General features: G+C 39.9%; 2 protein-coding genes across 3 annotated transcripts in view; both read right to left on the bottom strand.

Annotated features, from left to right (window-relative positions):
• Positions 1-1,088: 1,088 nt before the first annotated feature.
• fam49ba (family with sequence similarity 49 member Ba) lies at positions 1,089-17,642 on the bottom strand. Of its 2 annotated transcripts, XM_047028011.1 has the most exons (11): positions 17,467-17,642; positions 8,081-8,170; positions 7,258-7,379; positions 6,383-6,488; positions 5,153-5,289; positions 4,186-4,263; positions 3,119-3,235; positions 2,894-2,973; positions 2,542-2,668; positions 2,215-2,285; positions 1,089-1,788 (listed from the first exon to the last, which is right to left on the bottom strand). In XM_047028011.1, exons 2-11 carry the CDS (start codon positions 8,151-8,153, stop codon positions 1,719-1,721), a joined length of 981 nt encoding a protein of 326 aa, XP_046883967.1. In that variant the 5' UTR covers positions 8,154-8,170; positions 17,467-17,642; the 3' UTR covers positions 1,089-1,718. The 2 variants fall into 2 exon arrangements, with proteins under 2 accessions (XP_046883967.1, XP_046883969.1); XM_047028013.1 differs by lacking the exon at positions 17,467-17,642 and having other exon boundaries at positions 8,068-8,147.
• A 320-nt stretch (positions 17,643-17,962) lies between these two features.
• asap1a (ArfGAP with SH3 domain, ankyrin repeat and PH domain 1a) overlaps positions 17,963-22,196 on the bottom strand; it is a 29,499-nt gene continuing 25,265 nt past the window's right edge. Inside the window, 3 exon segments of the mRNA XM_047027645.1 lie at positions 17,963-20,805; positions 21,400-21,522; positions 21,650-22,164. Of these exon segments, the coding sequence (XP_046883601.1) occupies positions 20,731-20,805; positions 21,400-21,522; positions 21,650-22,164 (713 nt within the window). The 3' untranslated portion in view covers positions 17,963-20,730.

The raw sequence follows: 22,196 nt of genomic DNA on the forward strand, positions 1-22,196 counted from the left end.
CTGTTAGGAAAACAAACTGCAGCTCGTCCTCATTGAAGAAGGTGAGAGAGAGGGAGGAGAGAACAATGAGGAGCTCGTGAAAAAGCTGAGGAGAGAATGGAGATGAGGAAGATGAGGATGCAATCATGGGACTCGTGTCACCAGTCATGATATGATGATTCAGTAACGTGAGGTACATAGGATTTTAATTAGGTCACCAATATGGTTTCACCTCAATTCAGTTTGTGAATTAACCGAAATATGGGTCACCAAATGCTGTCCATTTTGTATGCTGGTACCACATTTTCCTAAACACAGTGGCCAGCAGTGGGGCCTGGGGATGGGGCGAAACAACTCTTTTCACCAAAATAATTGAGTGATTAAGTTCTCTGCTGATGCCAAAACAATCAATGGCATGTATGAACTTTCCATTCCCAGCCAGCCTGCCAACCAACTCGCCTCACTGTCACAGTTCTGGTCCGAGCCACGCATGAATGTGGAATGCATTACTCACTCCACACGCACTCTGTGTTTCCGGGGTTCAGCCAGGAGGAAACACAACTATCGCCCTCCACTTTCTTTTATGATCATAATCCATGGGAGAAACAGCTGATGCGCAGGAACCAATGGACGGCCAAATGGTTGTTCCACATTCTATGTGCTTTGGGAGAGAGTTGAGTCTCCCAACCGACTTTATTACATGTGTGTAAAACGGAAATTCTTCATTCCTAAATTTCAGCCCACAGTCTTACTCATGTGGGTGGGGGTAAAGTAAATAGTTTAAACGTGTGTGTAAAAGAGGCATGCCTCAGATGGGAAATGGAAATAGATAAGCAATGGAATGTAGAACCTCCAAGACTGTAGTGTACACCAGGGCAAATATTTCTCACTTTAGTTAGAGAGATGACATTGAATAGTAATTCTATTCTTCTTATTTACACATGAAATAGCCAGCATTTTTACAAAATTGATAAACAAATATTATCTAGTATATATATATTATTTACACTTGGGATGTTTCCAAATCAAAAGCTTACATTTACTCAGCTATTCAATACTGAACAAACTGAACAGTACTGTAGGCCAAAGAGTAATGAGACAGAACCAAATTTAAAAATAAAAACATTATTTTTATTTTGTCACCTCAAACATTCTGTACCTCTTGCAAAAATAAAAATACATTTACATTAAAAAAAATGCTGACACTGTATCATACAAGTTTAAAAAGAAAGATGTTTTTGAGTGCTTCCAGTTATAATTAATACTAAACTGTCATTGTCCAGAGATATTTGTTTTGGCAAATGGGTACCCATCACTTCACAGCACTCTTGTTAAGAGTGTAATTTGATGTATAAGCACACTGTTGCAAGAATTGCAATCTGTTTTGAATATAGAACCATATGTAATTACACACTGCCATTTAATATGTTTGACAGTGAATGCATGTTCAATTTACAAGTTCCTCTGAACTTGCATGCACGAGTAATATCAAGTAAAGTGTTACCCAAAAATATTTTGAATATATAGATTTGTAATGCACAAAACCATATTTTTACAGTCAAATTGCTCCAGTGACATGACTTATGGAAATATAGGGCCTTACTACTTACCTGCAAGTCAACTAAAGGCCTGATGTCTGTTTTGTTGATTAATAAACTGCCTTTTTGAAATTAGACAAAATACAGCAGTTTAATTAACTCTGTCAGATAATGACAACTCCTGATACTGAACCGTTTCAGTTAATTGACTTGTAGCATATTCTTTATTTGCTTGGAGGTAGTCTCATCATTCAAATGCTTTGTTGTGTACCTGTGTGTAGAGGAATAGAGTTGTAAGTAATAGGTATGCAGTCGTAAGTCACTAGTTACCAAATACACAAATCTATGATTATTGACGTGAACTGGTAACCATTTTACCTTAGTTAACATGAATCATTATGTATGATGTGTTATATCAACACCTGTAGGAAATACACCTACTAAAGCTCAGCTACTAAGCACCTACTAAAATTCCCCTCCCCAATACTTTGTTTCACTTGTGTAGCTGATGTTTCTATACTGTAATATCATGTTGCCATCACATAGCCATGTATATGTAACTACAATGTTATCACTACCGGTGATTACATCCATTCACCAAAAATTGTGAATGGATGTAACATTGGTAGTTGTACCCCTGCAAAAAAAATCACAATAACGACATTAGTTTGTAGGAGAAAGGTTCCTGCCCTCTTACCTGAGAGCATTTAAAAGGCCCTCCACACTGCTTGGAGGCTGATCTTTGAGGACTTTGATGCATCCTTTCATCTATGTACAATATCATTTAGAAGATATAAGATACAAGTCCATTCATTAGTTTTTTTAATCTTAAAAGTTGCCTTGAATCTAGATGCTTTTGGGGTTTCGGCCACAGAAAGACTATGAAACGATCTTTTTTCACATAAAAATAAAAATTTGGGTTTATTCAGTTGAGCTTCATCCACAGATGGCATATCCAAACTGTGTCAGAATGCCTGATAAAGACAATAGCAATGATTCGATATTTGATCCTGTTTATACGTACGTCTATCTTGGAGGACCTGGTGAAGGCTCCTGCAGGGTGGACATAGTCGTAAAGGATGATTACCCCCACCATCACACGCAAACAGAAGGACACAGTGTCCTCGTTGGCAAAGCGGCTACGGTACTCCCTGTTGACCATACAACCATACAAGCACACATGTCAAAAGTAAATACTCAACATTTACATAACAGTGGTAGCCAGGGTGAACAAACCAGGTGAACAATCATAATACTGCTATCAGAATCCTGCATTCAAAGGTGTTGAATTGTATTTTTTGTATTTATTGTATTTTAATACACAGGAATGATAACTTGAAATTGTAAGTAAAACACAGTGAAGGCAACCAACTCACGGTGTCTCCAACATGACTTTACACACACTGGCCATTGTACTGAGGCAGTCTGTCGTGTTCTCAATGGGTAAGTCAGTGTTCTGAAAAATATAAGCAAACATAAAAAATAGGACATACATGTCAGAGACTTGTTAAAGTATGATGTTACCAAAATATACTGTACATGGGAGGTGTTTGATGTAAAACAAGCTTTGTTCCAGCAAGTTCTCAAGCTTCCACACTCACATCTGAGACAAATTTTGTTGTGGCGTCGCTTAGCGTTTTCAGCATCGGCGTGGCATTGGCATAGAACAGAGACATCCGATTGGCCAGTTCATTATTGACCTCGTTATGCTCCTCCGCCTGAAAACAGAATTACTTTTTACTATTGTTTGTATCAATGTCACAGACACTAAAAACCCAGGTGTTCTCAAAAGCTAGGATGGAGGAACTTTTTTGAGCATTAGGACCCAAGGTTAGACCATTGGCATTGCAAATTAAATCTATTCTGCTTTTGCTGCCTCTGCTTTTTAAATTGGTGTGCTCATTTAAATGTAAATCAACATGAGACGGACTACCAAATTGACTAAAAAAGCCGCATTTACAGCTGAGCCAACTCATTACATTAAGTGAAGGCAATTCATTATATCAAAGCTTTATAGAAAAGGAAGCAGTCAGCATGCAATCTGTATGCCTCATGCATGAAGCTGTACAGTATGTTGGCATTGGTGTAATGAGCCTGGGGAACTTAATGAATTATTCCCCAGCGGTGTGCTAATGGGGGGGATACAAGGTCAACGAGCCCCTTGTCTCATCCTTATCCATTGTTCATTGGTGTTCTCTTTTGATCATCCTTGGAGGTTTAAGGTGGTTAAAGGTGGGATGGGTGAGTTTTGCAAACCCAGCTATTTTAGCTTGAGTACAAAAGGATCCAACCCAAAATATCACACCCCCTCCCCCAAAACACATGAACGCGCTGCCTGGAGGTAGGTACACAGACAAGTAGCCCGTCCAATCATTGCATTAGGTCCGAATGCCATCCAATCATTAAGTTTGGTCTGAACTTAATCATTGGTCAGGTTTATTACTGTCCTGAGATGCCCAAAGATATTGGATTGATTTAATTTTACTGTTAAATAACCAATAAATCTAAAGGTTTATCAGGATGTGGATACACCACAACGTATTCTAATAATAATTAAGGTTAGGGCAGTTGATGCATAAATATATACAATACTATTATAGGCATTTTATTGCATAAAAGTTGTTTTTCTGATAAATGTTTTTCCAATCTATCAGTAATTTGTACTCACAGCGACATTGTTAATGCGCATTCGGCTCAGTGTCCTTCTATAGTAGCTGAAGTCATTTTGTATGGCGGGGTTTGTCATCTGTCATGGAAAGACACAAAATCACCCCCAAAAACTTGATCAAAACATGCTCCTACCCTGTGCTTGACATTTACACAAGTTATGTACAGTGTATGCCTGGAAATGTGAGGAGTATTACGGTTATAACAGAGGAATTGTCACGAAGAGTCTATAAAAGAGTCTATAGTAGATGTACCCCCAAGTAATCAGTTCTCTTAGCAAAGTATAATTCCAATACCTTACATTTCTTTCAGTGTATTGACATTTCTGAAGGTTTTTTATTGAGAAAACGTTGAAAAAGGGTTGATCTCTTCGTGTTCATGACATTCCCTTTCATTCATACCTACTTGCTATTACTCTCTACCAGAGTTATGCAAATCATGACCTCTAAAGGTACAGTGCGATCATTTAAAAAGAGAGGAGAAGATCCCATGGGGACTTTCTTCCCTCAATTCTTTTCACCATTAATAAACATGCAGTTCAAAGAGAACAAAGATCCCAGTCTCATTTGCATGGCATGTGTAGGTGGTGCCAGTGACACAGTAGCTCAGAGGATAGGGATGAGTTGAAGATGCATTGGAGGAGGGACAGAGTGGGGGAGGGGAGGGGAAGATGAGGAGTCAGCAGTTCTTAAAAAAGGAAGAATGGTGAATATGCTAAGGTACAGGGACATTTTAGTCAGTTGGGTTTTATGTGGTAGTAGTTGTAGAGTGATTTTGGTTGGAGCTGGAGTAAGTGCTGTTTTATTTCCAAGATGGATGTAATGTATTTATTTTCCATGTTGTTTTTTATTTTGTTTGAATAAACAGCAAGTTGAGGGAGTTGACCTCATCTATACTTCTGAGTGAGTTCACCAAATAAATGACCAATAGCCAAGCCCAAACACAATAGTAGTAGGAAGACACCAGACCTTAAGCTCATCAAAACGCAGTGTGAAGTGGAGGATCTCGGCGAACTGTCTGGCCAGGGCCTGCTCCTGCTCCAGATGCTGTGTGGGGCTGCAGCGTGCACTGGTCAGAGACTTCAGCAGACCATGCAACGACCCCTCTGAGGAGGAGGAAGAGGGAGACACAGGGAGGGAAAGGGGAGAGAGAGAGAGAGAGAGAGAGGGGGAGAGGGAGAGGGAGAGGGAGAGGGAGAGGGAGAGGGAGAGGGAGAGGGAGGTTAGAATGAAAGTATGTGATCAGGACGGATAGAAGATCGCAGGAGATCTGCAAACGAGTCCTCTCGTTCACCTTCTGCTCCATGCAAGTGACAGGCAAATCGCCACAGCACATTTCTCATGCGTATCTGAAATGTTTTGTGCCATACAGACCCATCTAAGATGACATTTCTACCTTACTATTTGTTTGTTTTTTACCAGTAATGATGACCTGTATCAATAACATATATATTAAACGTTCGAAGGGAACAAGGAACCATGAACATTTCTTGGTCACCCATAACCGCATCACATATCTGGGGCCGAGACGCCATTCATATTTAATGTATCAGACTAGTCTGGGTTCTCTCCTGATGGCAAACCAACCCAGTTGCTGAGTTCTGTAGGGATTTCATGGCAAATATTTAGCTTGTCTCTGTCACAGCCCATCTCCTGAGTGATGCGCCATTGGCCGAGGTCTAGACGTGATCATAGCATGTGGCAGATAATTAGGTCACTATCCAGTTTTTCAGAGGCGGACCACATTTTCCGCCTGTATCATTTAGTGAATAGAAAATCTTTAGCTTAAGGCAATTCATGTCTAAAGACTAATGAGATCTCATGGACTGTGTGTGCTCCATATGTTTTACATTGAATTATACCTACATACATCCTTGTCAATAAGAACATGTTCCCGGTTAAATCAAGTTGTAAAAAAAAAATGTGTGATGTTGACTGTATATTGATTTAAGAAGGCAGATGACAGGCCTGTACTTTACCTGGGAGCAGAGAGTTACTGCAGCGCATACAAATACTTATTTTTTTCTTCTGAAAAAAAGCTTTGTAACTGATAAATAAGGTGGTCTATGACTCTGTACCTACCAGTGGGAGCAACAGAGGTGGTGAACACTATGGATCAGCCCTATTTTGCTCATGTCCATATGTTTCCTCAGGAGAAGCACCTCGCCACAGTGTTTGTACGTTTTGTGATGTACTTACCTAACCTCAGAGAGAACTCATAGAACTTCTTCAGTTTCCCCACCAGCGGCACCACGGCAGCCCAGGCTCTCTCCTGGACCTGGTCCACACTAGGATTCTGTATCGCCTGGATGGAGGGGGGGGGGGGGGGGAGGAAGGAAAGTGGAAGAGATGAGGGTGGATGCTAGACCAAATGAGGTTTGGAAATATTGGAGAGGAAATATGAAAAATCATTAGACAGTTGGAAAAGCAGAAAGAGGGGAATGAGGGGTATCAAGAAAAGGGAGGGAGAAAGGTTTGGAGAGGTAAAAAGAAAGAGCTTGGGCTGTTTTGTCTTGGGAAATGCTTTTCACTTAAATAACTAAGAATAGAATAAAACTGACAGAAATGACTGCTACTGTTTTAATATTGTGCTGTGAGAAAATGAAGCTGGTGAGGAGGGGGGAGGGTTCCGTAGCTTTTCTTTTCTCCAAAAGGACACATTTTGATCAAAAGAACAAAAGCATTGAGAAGAGCAGGAGCCTATTTCCAAAATAATTCAGGAACCTTTGCACCCAAAAAAAAAAAGGAATACATGATTGACAGCTTGGCGCATGCTGCCCCTTGGTTCCTGCTGTTACCATGGCAACCATTAAAAGTACCTAGCTGAAAATAAACTGCGTTGCCCAAACCAAAAACCATGGATACAGTCAAAACCCTGTCACTACCGCAAGCCTACCAAGACAACTGCACAGTGATTTTTGTTAAAACACCAGATTTAATGTTCAACCTCAAATTACATTATATTTCAGTCAGGGTTGGTTCCTATCGTAGCCTGCTGAGCATCAGCCAAGGTCAGAGTTTGAGGAACGGTTACATGTCAATGTCAATGCCGTTTGTTTTCTTGTTCCTCTCACCTGTCTGATCTCTTCTCCTGCTCCACGGTAGGACTGCAGGTCATCCAGTATGGCCAGAGCCTCCAGCAGCACCTTGTTCACCTGCTCCCACTGCTGCCTCTCTGCTTCTGTAGGCTTGGCATCTGGGGACAGTGCACAGTAGCAGTGAACAGAAGCCTAACCATGCTATAGGATGTTGGGAGGACAGCTGTAATGTGATGCTTGTAAAATGAATGACGATAGACGTCCCTAGTCTTTCCATAAGACTAGTCAAAAGGATGAACGGTAGCAACGGCATGTGACAACTAAGATATTCGTCGTTTGCGAGGGAGATTTTCGGAATTGTTAAAGTTACGGAAACACCCATTGGAAGCAGTGTACTCCTTGGCCCGAGCGTAGTCCACAGGACAGATGCTTAACGGATGAGGGAAATGAAAAGAAATTTGAACAGTGTTCTACCTACTAAGCTAGGAAGAGGAGACTTGTGTGTTGATGTAAATAAGCTGGATAAGTGAATCCTACAATCCTGGTTACAAACTTGGCAGTGAGGACACATAATCCAAGTTGTGTGCAGGAATAAAGGGAGAGAAAAGAGAATAAAGATGGGATAGAAAAGGGAGGGGTGATGTAAGGAGAATGAGAGACAAAGTTGTGAGAGGTTTTTTTCTGTCGCAGCAACCTTTTGCTTTCCCTAGCTGAAAGGGCATTACCAGATCACTCCTACCACCTCTGCCCCCTATAAATACCTGTCCCTCCAATTGAATATGGATGGATAGGTCGATATGTAGATTGGATTGATTGGTGTGTGTTCTGGGGTTGCTGTGGGTGTACCGTTATTGCTTACTCTCAAAGTCCAGGAAGAAGTTTCCCGTATTGTTATCAATGTCCCTCGTCAACACCTTGATCAGGTTCCCCATGATGGACAATGAACCACCTACAGACAGTGGAAGGGAATTGGTCAGTTTAGATATGCATACATTTCCTTCCATTCTTGTGGGTGTTACTGGGAGCAAACTGCGTGTGTGCTTGTCTGTATTTTGAATTTAACATGGTAACAATATTATATAATTTTTCTTATAATGTCCTAATGATGTTGCAGTGATGCCAGGCTCTGAGATGGTAACTGTTCATTTCCAGAGGTTAATTACTAGGGTTCTAAAAAGAGTAAATATTCTTGAACTTGACTAAACTTGACATCACAATACATTTCAATTACAACAACACAATTAACCCTGTAACCCTACAGCCACATGCATGTGGCAATTCATTTCACTGTATCGTTAAACAATAGCCATGTATTTAATGAGTTCTAGGCAAAGGGAGAAAGGGTGTTTTGTATGTATGACGTATAAAATATGGAGGAATCCTCATACTTACTGATGCCCTATAATGAATGAATCAGAAGTGTTTTCCCTTACTTTTTAGCTTCTCACCAACAGAGGTTGTGTAGAAAACACATTCAATACACTCAATACTGAAAATAACCCTTTCATGGAGCACTATCATGACATTAGGTAACCATGTTGTTGTAAAAACAATAAGCAGAGTTGCTGTTTTGTGGTTGAGATATTAAGGATGGGTGCTGTTTTCATCAAATAAGGAACTCAACTCTGTCAGTTGGCATTGGCTATTGCAAGTTATTAACGAAGCCTGTCCTTACAAATGTCATTGCACATCACCGACACTCCCTTCTGTCCATGGGATGCTACAATCACACACAAAGATGTATTTTTCTTTTCAAAATGAACATTGAGTTGTCTACAGCTGAGTTGTCTACAGTTGGTAACTTGGGGGCGAACCCTGACTTTTAATATCTAGTGGTGGTCAATGCATGACTCACATACAGTGAGACATAGTTAGCTGTCATCCACAGTGCCGACAGCCTTTAGTACAAGCAGACCACATACTGTTGTCATAGACAGCTGCTATGGTTCCCTGCTTGGAAAAATACATGAATATACACAAGTTTTGCTTACAGCAGAACTAATATTTTCTGGCAAAGGTCACTGATAAAAATGTAAATCAAATCAAAGTTAAATGTATGAGCATCGAAGACGCCGCTTGGGCACAACACTCACTTTCTGATTACACAAACTTAACTCATATATGATAGGAATCGGACTGTGAGGGCACAGCAATGACTAACTCAGTTGGTCAGATCTTCATCTCTCGGGCGACTGGATGACTTCCTACTACAATAGCTTGCGGGGTGGTTGCTAGTTTGTCCTTCACTGCCCCCTGGCAGTCAATCGGGCACTGAAAGTTTAAGTGGTCGTCTGCCGTTGTTTACAACAGGATCCTGAGTAGCTTTTGCTCCAACCTAATCTAATCCACCTGAACCTACTAATGATATGGTTGATGAGATTAATCTGATTAATTACAACTGGGGTTGGAGTCCAAGGCCACAGGATGGGAGCTCTTCAGGAAAAGGATTAATCAGTTGGGAGCGGCACTAAAACTAACTGAAGATGGTACACACTGGTTTAAATCAGTTCTACTGTACGTCTATCATGGTTAGAGAACTACAAGGTGTGCAGACTTTAGTTTGGGTCAAGAAAACACTGACCTAAAAATGCCTCATCAATGTCATCGGTGTGCTTAAAAATAGTTTTCTGGATTAATATTATTATTGTTATTCTGTGGCTTCTTCTGTACTGTACATGGTCTTAAACTACAGGATCATCCATCTGGTAAAGTAATACAGAAAGTTATATCTCTCTAACGTTAAGGATAAGACCTGAGGCCCTGCACTTAACTAAACATACCCTGCTACTGTACACAGTACCTTAGAAATGGGCTATACTTTGAAACTGAAACTGACTTTTGACTGAACTATTCTACTTTATTCCAGCTAATCTATTGATGAACCATAACTGTAAACTAAGTGAACCTGCTGAATTCTGCTCTGCCTGGTGACATGCACTGAGCAATGTCATAAAGTACATTTGGATAACTCAAAGAAAATGATTTACCATATGCTTAAACCAATCAGCTATTGGGCCTGGCTAATCCAAGTCATTGCAGTTTGGCAACATGGCAAAACACTGGATTAGGCTAATCAGCCTACTACAAATTGGCTTTAATGTGGAATCTAAATCAGTCATGTTTAACAACTGCAACAGGCCATATAATCCATGCAGTTAGCCTAGCCAAACATGCTTCAAGCAGAAAGATGGATAGGGCCTCCATTTTTAGTTTCAACGCTAAAGGCTGTGGTGTTTCAGATGTGCACCAGAACTATTAATCTGTTGATCTATTTGTAATGTTAATAAACATACACATTTAATGGATTAGTACTGTATGTGGCTTTTATATGAACCATGTTAACTTGAGATGTTCTTGGCATTCATTTACATGTAAATGAATACAAGTATACAGCTTTTTTATTTGACTTGTCACTTGGTCACCATAAACTGTACTAGGCATAATGTAATCATAAGAGTAGTATATTATAGCAATACCTTATGAATTTATATTTGATACTTATTCAAAGATGTTATAAATAAAAGGCAGTAGTAGTTTGACAAACAGGATCTCAAGGAAAGACTGTTGGTATTGGTGTGCGTGTGTATTTGCATTGATTGTTATTAGTTTGTGTGGACCTGTGTGACCTCTCATGACACGTGTGATTTGTTTATCTAGGCTCCAGTATGATGGAGGCAGCTCTAAGGTGGACTACTGTTGATGAGAGAGATTCAGGGCAATGTGTATGACATCACTACTGACATCACTTGTTATTGTTTACAGGATAACAAAGCCCCACCCCTTACTATCACCCAAAACCTTATCATCCCCTTTGAGCTTGCCATTGGTGGGGGGTTGGTGAGCCACAGCAGAAACGGGTTACAATTATCTGAAGCTCCCTCATTCGTCTAGAGCTCCTCTATCCTTCTTTCCCATTGGTTGAGTAGGGGAACTCAGCATTCGACTGTATCCATGGAGCCCCCAAAATATATCTCCACTGAACAACAGTCGAATAGCCAATCAGAGGACAGCTTTGGGGAAGGAGAGGAGATTACTAGCACTAACAAGACATGAAAAAGGGATACAATAATATATGCATTCAGATTGAGTGCTGCTTGAAAGCAGAACATGACTTTAAAACAACAAAAAGCTGTTATTTCTGTAATCTGGTTTTTGAGAAAAACAAGCTTTGCAAGAAATAGGGGGAAACTTTGTAAATTGGAGAGGTATCTCAATTAAGTTTTTTTTGTTTTTTTCGTTTTTTTTGGGTTTGTCTCACATTTGAAAATGTTTTGCTCTGGTTTAACAAAGCAATCAAAACATATATTTAGTATGCAAGCCGAAGGAGTTGGTATCGCTTGTCCCATTAGTGTATCTATTGTATTCTTTTCTGGATATTAAAACCCACAAGCTTCTGCACAGTGGAAGGGCCGTTAGTGTGGAGAATCTCTGCATGTTGAATGAAGCTGTGTTAGTACATTCCTAAGCCTCTACCGCAGTGCAGCATGATAGTCCACGTGTCCTCCATACAACTACTACTACTACCTCAAACCACACTATGAAAATCACCCCCACTTCCCTTCCTCTATCAACAGCTCTCTCTCTCTGTGTGTCTCTCTCTCTGTCTCTCTCTCTCTGTCTCTCTCTCTCTCTCTGTGTGTCTGTGTCTCTCTCTCTCTGTGTCTGTCTCTCTCTCTCTCATAAACACACACACTACTACTACTACTACAACACAATTCCTAGCCAATGAAAAAGACTCCCTCCTCTCTCCCCCTCACACACACACACACACACACACACACACACACAGAGGTAGAGGTGACACGTGGGGGCGGGCGACGCAAGGCTAGAGAGGAGGAGGTTGACTTGACCCAGATTTGCCCAATGACACGCCATGTAGCATTAGCCTCCCTGCTATTGCTAGCCTCTAGCTCAACGGGGTGGGAATGCCATGCTGGGGGGTGCTGACTGCGCAGTGAAGTAGAAATCAGTGGGGTATATCGACCCGCATGGGACTGGCACAGATTAAGGCATGTATGCTCCATTTAGTGGGCATATTATTTTATTTTTTATACAACTTAGACGCGTACCTTTTAAAGTTACCAACAGTACTGTACCAGATTATCGATGCCCTTAAATTTGCCTCTGAAGGTTGGTAGCAACTTCCTACCTTACCCTGGTGCAGCCAAAACCCCAGGGAGGAGGAAAGACAAACACACATTGTAAGATATTGATGTAGAAAATGTTTGTATTTAGTTTACAGTGTTACTATTGTCTGTAGAGTGTGTGTGTGTGTGTGTGTGTGTGTGTGTGTGTGTGTGTGTGTGTGTGTGTGTGTGTGTGTGGTCTTACAATATCACTTCATCATTCTAAATATCAATTTCTTATACTTCATCGATATACAACTGGGATAGAATAGAAGCACCCCACCATTATTGGGATCAGTGCAATATTAATGCTTGAAGTATTTTATTTATTTGTTTACTGGCCCGTTGCTGTACATGCTTTATTAAGCCCTTTGTTTGACCTTGGCACTGCCCTCTACTGTTAACGACATTTGATCAAAAACACAGCTTAAATCAGCACACAGTGAACCCAACCACTCCCACCCAAACACTGCCATAGATAAACTGTTCAGACACCCATCTAATGTCTTGTCAATTCCAATACACACACACAAACATACACACACACAGGCTGTACCCAGCTCTTTTCAAATCAAAACAAGTCCTTCCACCACACACCCTTGGCATGGTCTAATGCCGAGCATAGCAAAGGCTGGTACTGAAGCATCTTAACTTGTTTACTACTGCTGCAATGCAGTGGTCCTGTAGTACTTCAGATGTGACTAATCACAATATGTTGTGATGTTTTACGTCACCCTGTAATAGTGTGTGTGTGTGTGTGTGTGTGTTTACGTGATAGTTGTCCTCTATGACTGTAACCATGTTTTGGCAGAGTGGGGGGGTGTAAAGTTGCCAGAATCCAGGCTTAGAAGGGGGGTGAGTGGAAACATAACAGGGCATTGAAAGGGCACAGACATCCTCAGACATTATCAGCACAGTGCTTGGAGGCAAAATACAGAGGTGTCTTTGAAGAGGCTTGTTTGCAAGCTTGACAAATATGCCACACACGAACCCCCGCACAACATGAGGATGTCAACATGAGATGCAATATTATTGGTAGACAAATTCACTCATTTTGCAAACCAAATACAGTACATTTACTTGCACACACAGAGTACACATACACAAGCCCTATAAGATAGCAGAGCCAAGAGATACATTTTACGTAACCTAAATGTTTCTAGTTTAATATACAGTATTTCAATAATACTTCAGAATGAAAATCTTGATTTGCACTTTCAAATTCACAAATCCATAATATTAAATTCAAATGTGATTCTTTCATAGAAAACCATTTAGTATTTACATTTACATATTTTGGGGCCCTCTATCCTGTCTATCTATCTATCTATTTATCTATCTAGCGAGACAGCTGTGCTAGTGTTTAGTGGCTTTATTTTTTTATTCTTTTTTTACATGATTGCAACCAGGTCACAAAAACCAGGGCAATGTTTCTGGAGTTCCACCCTAAGGGTGCACAACACATCTGACATGCTAGAGAGGTGTGGGAGAACACACGCCTCCATGTGTGTTTAGTGGTGTCACTTTGCCCTCTGGTGGAATAAACTGGAACTGCAAGGTGAAAAAACACCCAAATGCATCTGCAGTTTGCAGATGCATTTTTGACAGTTGTTTCAAATGAGCACAGACACGAGCACAAATAAGCACAAACAGGTCATTTATGTTTCTTATAGATTGTTCATGAGAATTATTATTCTTAGTATTTGGTATTGAGTGCAAGAATATAGTAATTTGAATATATATCTTTACTATATAAAGAATATAGTATCAAGCTGTGGCTGCATTAATCTTTTACGATTTAATGGTTTGTGTAAACTCAGAGATGAAAAGTGAATTATGCCAGGTCAATATTAAGCCTAAAAATAAGACCTAACAACTGGTAAATCATCTACTTTTACAGTTATTTTGTGGTAAACAGTACCCTCTAGGGACAAGCAACAAAAAACAATCCAATGAAACACATTTGTGAATTGAATATGTGGAGAAAGCATGTTACAGAACCCCTGGGCAAGGTACTGGACCACCGACACAATGCTTTTTGGATGATTGCCTCATGTGATCAGGTCAAGAACAAGTGAAAAATAAGTGTTTTGCAAGTATTTAAAAAAAAGAAACTTCTGTTGAACCGGAATCCATCCACCAAGACTTCCTGTCTGGATTGGGGGAAGTGAGTTCAACAGTAAGAGAAAGAACTATCTGTCTGTGGTCTACCGAGTCACCTAAAACTGTCACAAACCCACTGTATACACAGAACACCTGAAACACATTATTGCACATTATACAGACATAAAACTGTACTCTGTTGTAATTAAAAGAGGTTGATATACAGTGCCAGAAGTGAAGCACAACTTGCTTACAGTACTGTCAATTTTGGTCCAGTACAGCAGCCTTGCAGATACAAGACAGCAGGACAACTCTTAGATACAGCAGCTATAGTATATTGGCACATATGCCATTTAAAGCTTCCAAATCACACTGAAAAAGACCCCCTTACACACATTTATACATAATTCAAGTTCAAGTCTTTTATTTGTCAGATGCACAGAACAACACAAGGTTAGACTGGGCACTGAAATTCTTAAGACAAGACAACGCAAGCACCGGACATAACATAACATATAAGTACACGGAACAAATTTACATCTATGCTGAGCTAATATATATTCACTACACATACCTAACTACTGCTGTCTTGGAAATGAAAAATTCAAAACAGCACGGAAAAATGCCAAGAGCTGCATCACAAGAGGTGTGATGTCAAGCGCAGCAAGAGGGGAAACTTGTGAGAACTTGCCAATCGTGGCGTGACTGTGCATGCTATTTGTCTGAGCACAAACACCAGCAGCTCTAAAAAGCCATGTGGGGAACACATTCACAAACAATAGGGGCCTTTAGTCAGAGTAAGTTTGTATTCTATCGGCCGTGAAACAGAAAATTATTCTTATCATCTGTATGTTAATGTATTCATAAACATGTTTTTTTTCTTATATATGTACATTACATACAGTGTATGACAGTGATTATTCAAAAATACAACACTCATGTTGTTTGATGGCTTCTGGGTCTAATTTCACACGTTAATATTGGTGGGTGCTGCAGTTCCAGACACTTGTGGTTGCAGACACAAGTGAACAGAGATCCACACTCAAAGAAGCCTTCCAGGAAGTAGAGAAAAGCAAGAGGCTGGTATTTCCTGTGCATTTATGTTTCTCTGTCTGTACCTTTTTGACTGTCTTTGTCAACTTGAAGGTCGTTCTAAGCCACAAAAGATATTGTTGCAGCTATTTGTCTTGATCATGAAAAGTGATAATGGCATCAGTGTGTAAGCCAAATAAGGCAACAACCCATCTTATTATGCTGCGGTGAAATACGTTTTACAACCAGACAATTTCTGAGGTGTGAAAATAAACGGATGGTTTAAAAACGATTCCCCATGACCATACTAAAGTTCAAACTAACTTCACAAAATATATGGTGCAGAAAGTGCAGTAACGATCTTTAATCTATACAAAGGCTTTGCTCCTGTAAACTGTCTGAATAAATAACTATTCTAATCATTTTATGTGAAGACACTCATTAATATAGGTCCCTGTCATAGAAACAGTACAACTTTCATAAAACCTAAACTTTAGTATAAATAAGCCTATCCATTTGAAGAATCCTAAATAATACCCCCTCAGGCTTAAAAGAAACAACCTGTAACTGGGGTAGTCTAACAAGTGGCACAGCTTAAAGAAACAACCTGTAACTGGGGTAGTCTAACCAGTGGCACAGCTTAAAAAAACAACCTGTAACTGGGGTAGTCTAACAAGTGGCACAGCTATCATTTGCAATCATTTGTACAGGAATGCACAAAGTCTCACAAATGTAAAAAAGTTACGTTTGTCCATAACAAAACTCTGATATATAGTTATTTATATTTATGATTGATATACTATAACATCTGGAGGTTTTGCTTATCCAAAAAACAAGATAAAGAAAATCCTCTTGCCTTTGAGATGAAACATGTGTATCTTTTTGTTCACTTTAAGTGTTAATCTTCTGTAGGCCTACAAATGATATGAGTAGCAGGTGAATAAGACATCATAAAAGGGTCAACAGTCATTCTACAGTACGCCTGTGAGAGAAGTGAACCTAGTCAAGACAGTACACAAGGTTTACTGTCAATAGTAATGTATTTACTTATATTCACACTTGTTAAATCATCCTGTATGGACACGTATTTGAAAAAGTATTTAGGAAAAATATGCTAGTTACTGTACTATGATTTTGAAATATGATGGTCTGCATCAAATGACAACAGGTTCTACTATGCATTAAAATGTCTATGCTGTCCACAATGTTAAGTGGTCTTCTCTTATCCATTCATTTGACAGTAACACAAACAACATGTTGCTGAACATCCTATTGCATTTTTACAACTTAAGGGGCCCATTGTGTAACATAATGTAAGTGTTACTTCACGTTACTTCACCAGTTAAATAGGTGAAGCAGATTATTTTTTGGTCTGAGATATGATTTGTTGATAACTAACAAACGTTGAGTTAACTCTACACATCAAGTAAATATATTCACTTTGTTTTTGTCACCTTACATTTCTCATTTTATAGTGAATCGATGACGATGGGTAAAATATTAATTATCAGATGCAGTACTAGAAGTCAGACACAACGATAATGACGGATGACGGAACTAAATGGATTGTGCGTGTTTTGAATAAACAAATGAGGAAGTGAATGGTTATAGTTTGTCAGTTCACTACGGAAAATGTAATATATAACATTGTCCAGACAAGCATCAGACAGTATAAAACTGACATCTTTAGACGTCATAACACATTTTGTTGTTTTAACACCGTGGAGACCATGCAAAAATGCTGCGTTGCATTACTGTATGCCCTTCGCACATTTAGTCCATAATTGAATAAAACTGTTAACTTACTTTGTACAATCAGAACATTTAGGTAAATCCTGCTGCAATTCAGAATTCGCGTGGAATGTATACCTGAATATGATATTACCACACGTTTGCAACCCCCGACACGCATGCCATTATAAGACCATTTCCAACCGACGTGCAAGCGCAAGAGTAGTTACATTTCTGTACATGTTTGACCTACCTTCTAAATGTAGCCAATTTCCACCTGAAGTTGGTCGGTAAATGAATGTTTTATCAAGTAAATAGACAACCAGGTACACGGTCCCGTACGTCTCTAGGAAGATGATTGGTCAACCCGGAAAAATAATTGCTTCTGCTCAGGTCCAGTCTGGTAAGGCTTTTGAAAGAGAGCAGCCCATAACTATAAAAGGAATTGATTTCACGAGTAGGAAGTGACACTTCATGACAAAGGCGGCAATCTCCAAACTTTGACAGGGTGTGTGAAGAGATTCAATACATAGCCTAAAGGTAAAGTTGATGTATACGGTCAGTATGCCACAGTTCACTGCTCGATTAATGACATTACCTTTTCTTTGTACTTTCTCAGGGGCTTTATTTTGGCCTATTTGCAATTGCACATCATCGACACTGCTTGATTTTATCCACTCATTTAAAAGTAAAGTGATGGGTTGGTGTAAGATATATTAAATATAAGGTATTGCATTCAAACAAACACATTTCACCATAAAATATTTATTACTGAATCATGGAGTGTCCCCAATACAAAGTGGCAAACAGTGCAGCCAGTACACAGGTAAACCAAAAGTGGGGCAAAGTGGGGAAAATGATGAAGGGATTAACAATTGAATCCAGTTATTTCACAATAAAACAATGTATAACTACAAACAAAACACTGTTTGCCAGCACCCTTTACGTATAATAATACACATCCAGTATCTCATGTTAGGTACAACACCAACTGGTGAAGAGTGTTGAGGTGACAATGGTGAATTTATTTGCATTTATTTGTAATTCCCCTTATCCAGCCAGGTAAAATTATAGGTTAAATAAATAAAGTAACTAATCTAACACTGCACTTTTTTCTATTTTTTTTTTTTACATGTATACATAAGCGACCTGTGAGGCAGTTAATTTATTGCCACAGCTGTAACTTGTCTTCAGGTTAGCTACATCAGTGGGGCTCCACTGTTTTTGCATGGTCTAAATGTTCGGATTTTCCATTCCACAGCAAGTGTATTGGGGTAAAAGTCTTGTGATAGCATAAGAATTAAAGCATTCTCACACTTCAGCCTCTGCTCACGAGGGGCCCTTTCAAAACGTTTTATAAACTGAGGAGGTGATACTGCCAAAGCACAAGCTAAAATGAACACATTAAATGTAAATGTCAGAATTGAACATTGGTGAAATCTTACACTTCAACTCTTTCTGTTATTCTTTCCTCGCAAAACAACAAGCGTAATGAAATGTAAACAGAGAAGTTTGCAAACCGCTGAGGCCTTCTGTCTGCCCAATGATTCAACATATAACAACTGACTCTCAATACTCTGGAATGGAATTTGCTTTCACACTTGTACTTACAACAGTCCATAAAAATACCAGCATCCAAAATACAAGAGGCATTCATAAATACATCATCTGTCTTTGTTAATTATGACAAAGTAAAACCATTTGGTGTTACCTCATTACAAGTGTTTCATTGGTCACAACTGATTCCACTACAAGAACATAAACAATGAAATTATATTTGACCACAATAAGAAAGCATAAAAGTCCTGAAGGTTTAATGAGATTATGCATATGTTTTTTTCAGCAGATCCTTGAATGCCCGTTTCAATCAGACTGGTCTGTGACCTGTGTCAAGGGTTAGGGTTTGTGGGCCAGTGGGTATCCCTGTGTTGTGTTTCTCCAATCCCCAATGCAGTCACCAATACTGGACTGTAATTCCATGATACAGGCCTTCCAGCAGTCTTATGCATAGAAGAAATTATAATAGTGAATGTCATTTTAAGATGACACAGGAAGTTCGAAAAGCCAAGTTAGACCTCTCACTCACCCGTCATGTAGATGCCATATTCAATTGTGACAATGGAAACCGCTATAATTGTTTACAATGGCAGTCTTATTAGGGTGCTTTTTACCTAAAACGCCATCTGTAATTGGTGAGGGGGTGTATAAGAAGCAATCAGCCCTTTCACCATAAACTTTCCATATTACAATTCTAGGATTGGTTACAATACATTTCATATTGTGATACAACATGGATGGTGGGCACATGTTCACATTGTGGCCTAATTCTATGTACATGCACAGATGTCAAAAGGAGTTTTACATAAAACTGGGTTCAGCACGTATCTCAATTAACATTTAGACACTGATTGGAGACTATGAATGTGCTGTCACACAACACTTTTTGATAACACATCACTTGATTTGGTCTTTAACAATACTATAAATATTCCCAGGAAATTAAAGGAAATTAGCAATACTGTACGGAAGTATGAGTAAGAGTGGTCACAGTAAATATTAGCATAAGTGAGCATCAATGACAGTCAATCATTGTGATTTTTCCTCGACCGTAAACATTCAAACATAACATTCTCAAATAAATTCCTAAATGCTTTTACTTCCATTAGATGTTATCACACCGGCAGCATGCTAATGGAGGGAAACAAATGGGTCTAAAATGGAAATGTTAGCTTTTCTTTCCCATAAATGTGGGGACAGCAGCTTTTTGTGAATCTACATAACCAATACTGTGGGAAATGGCCTCATATCAATATTAAACAAACCTTCAATGTATGAAAACGTTTGACTTTTTAATTGTAACATCCCTTTAAGGGTTTATAACAAATGCAATATAACTAATGAACTTATCATAGACCCCCCCTCATGGCCATCAATGCCCTTCCCCCAGGAGTTCAAGAGATGATGATGACATAAAACAGTCCATCTAAAATGGTATAACATTAGAACACCAACAAGATAGCCCTACTTCTCTAAGCAAGCAGGGTTATTACAGTAAGTACACTATGCAAACTTGGTTATGTACAACATGTATGTACATACATGAACATGTATGTACGTGTTAAGTACATAGATATACACTTGACGTGTACATATACATGTAGAAATACTAACAGACGTACATATAGTTTTGCTAACATATAAACATACATATAGTTACAGCGTACATCAAGAATAAAGAAATCAAGAAAGTGCGTGATTCCAATAGCTACTGCAAACCCAGTGTTGTGCATGCCGGGTTGCTATGGTAATACTGGTAGGCAGGATAACACCGCATTTTTACAAGTCTTCATTACTATGAGGCTGGGTGGGATTTGTCTTACGTGTTATTTTGTTGTTATGTTTGTTTGGGTTTCCACAGCAGCTATTTACACAGACTCCCCTCACAGTCCGATGTGAAGCCAGGGGAGGGCAGGGCTTGTGCTAGTGGGAGGCAGCCTCACACCTTTCTCTCCGGCTGTCAGTCAGACAGAATGTGCACAAAGGACATAGGAAAGGCCCCTTTTCTCTCGGGGTGTCCTTCTATGTGCCCGATCTAAAAAGAAAAAACAAGTACAGTAGTAATAAACAATGTTGTACATCCTTAATATAATGAGTGCTATCTGTATTATTGGGAAATTTCATTAGCAAACTTTTAATTTACAGTTTGTCAACTTACAGCCTGCTCATTTGAAGCCTTTTCACATGACATTAAAAGGTAAGGTAGGTAAGTGGTGCGAAACTAGCAATTTTGGTGTGAGTTTGAAAGTATCCAACCTAAAATATTTCACCCCCTTCCTTCAAAGCCACTCCCCCAAAACACGAGCTGACTACTGCAATGAGTACATGAGCAGTGTGCTCGCAAGTAGGTAGGTAGACATGCAAGAAGCCCGTTCAATCATTGCATTTGGTCCGAATGCCATCCACTCATTAAGTTTGGTCTGAACCCAATGATTGATTGTGTTTATTATAATTCTGTGACAGCCCCAGATATCAGATGTATTTTATTTTACTGTCAGGGAATTCGATTTATTGATTGCTATCAGGCCGCAAAGTTTATTTCAGCAAATATGACAAAGAGTCCTTCTCAAATACATGACCTATTCTGCCTTTGAAAGGCTCTTCCAGATGATGAGTTCTGACCACTTACCCACCACTCCTGGTCCTCCTCCCCTGTGACAATAATGACCTCTCCCTCCGCAAAGGTCAGTTCGTCCTCATTATCTGCCAGACAGTCATAGATGGTCTTCACCCGTTTTAATTTGCTCTTGCCCTGCAGGGAAAAAAAAAAAAAAAACACACAAAAGACGACGACACAGCATTGTTTCTGAGTGCTAGGTACAACACAGGACAACTCAATTGTAGAACTGGGAGATTTTTTGGTTTGTTTGTCGTCTTACTGTATTAATCTTCCTAGGCAGAGGTACAGGCATCTCCATGGCCCCTGGTGGGCTCCCATTGGTTTCCTCACTGGCCTGTTTGGGAGATTGCTCCCCTTGTAGGCCAGACAATTGACCATCCGCCACAGGCTTGGTACCTGCCATGTCTGGAGGGGTGCGTTTTTCACTGACGGAGGGTTTCGGGGGGATGTCACCCAGTTGTGGCTTGGGAGGAAGGTCTTTGAGTTGAGGCTTGGGAGGAAGGTCGGATATCTGTGGTTTCGGGGGGAGGTCGGACAGTTGCGGTTTGGGGGGCAAGTCAGAGATTTGGGGCTTGGGGGGGAGCTCACTCAGCTGGGGTTTCTCGGACAGAGGCGCTCTCTGAGGGGTGTCCAGAGGGGTCAGTGGGGGTTTAGGTGTGGTGTCAGGGGGCTGGGGGGACTTCTGGGAAGACTCTGTCTTCTGGAAAACCTCTGGTGGCTGACTGGGCTTGTCCACAGAGGGGAGGTGGATAGTGTCAATCTTACGTAGTGCCACTTGAACAAGGAGAGAGAGATGCAGGGGAAAA

The sequence above is a fragment of the Hypomesus transpacificus genome, chromosome 10 (genome assembly GCF_021917145.1).
Source record: "Hypomesus transpacificus isolate Combined female chromosome 10, fHypTra1, whole genome shotgun sequence".
Classification (NCBI taxonomy): Eukaryota; Metazoa; Chordata; class Actinopteri; order Osmeriformes; family Osmeridae; genus Hypomesus; species Hypomesus transpacificus.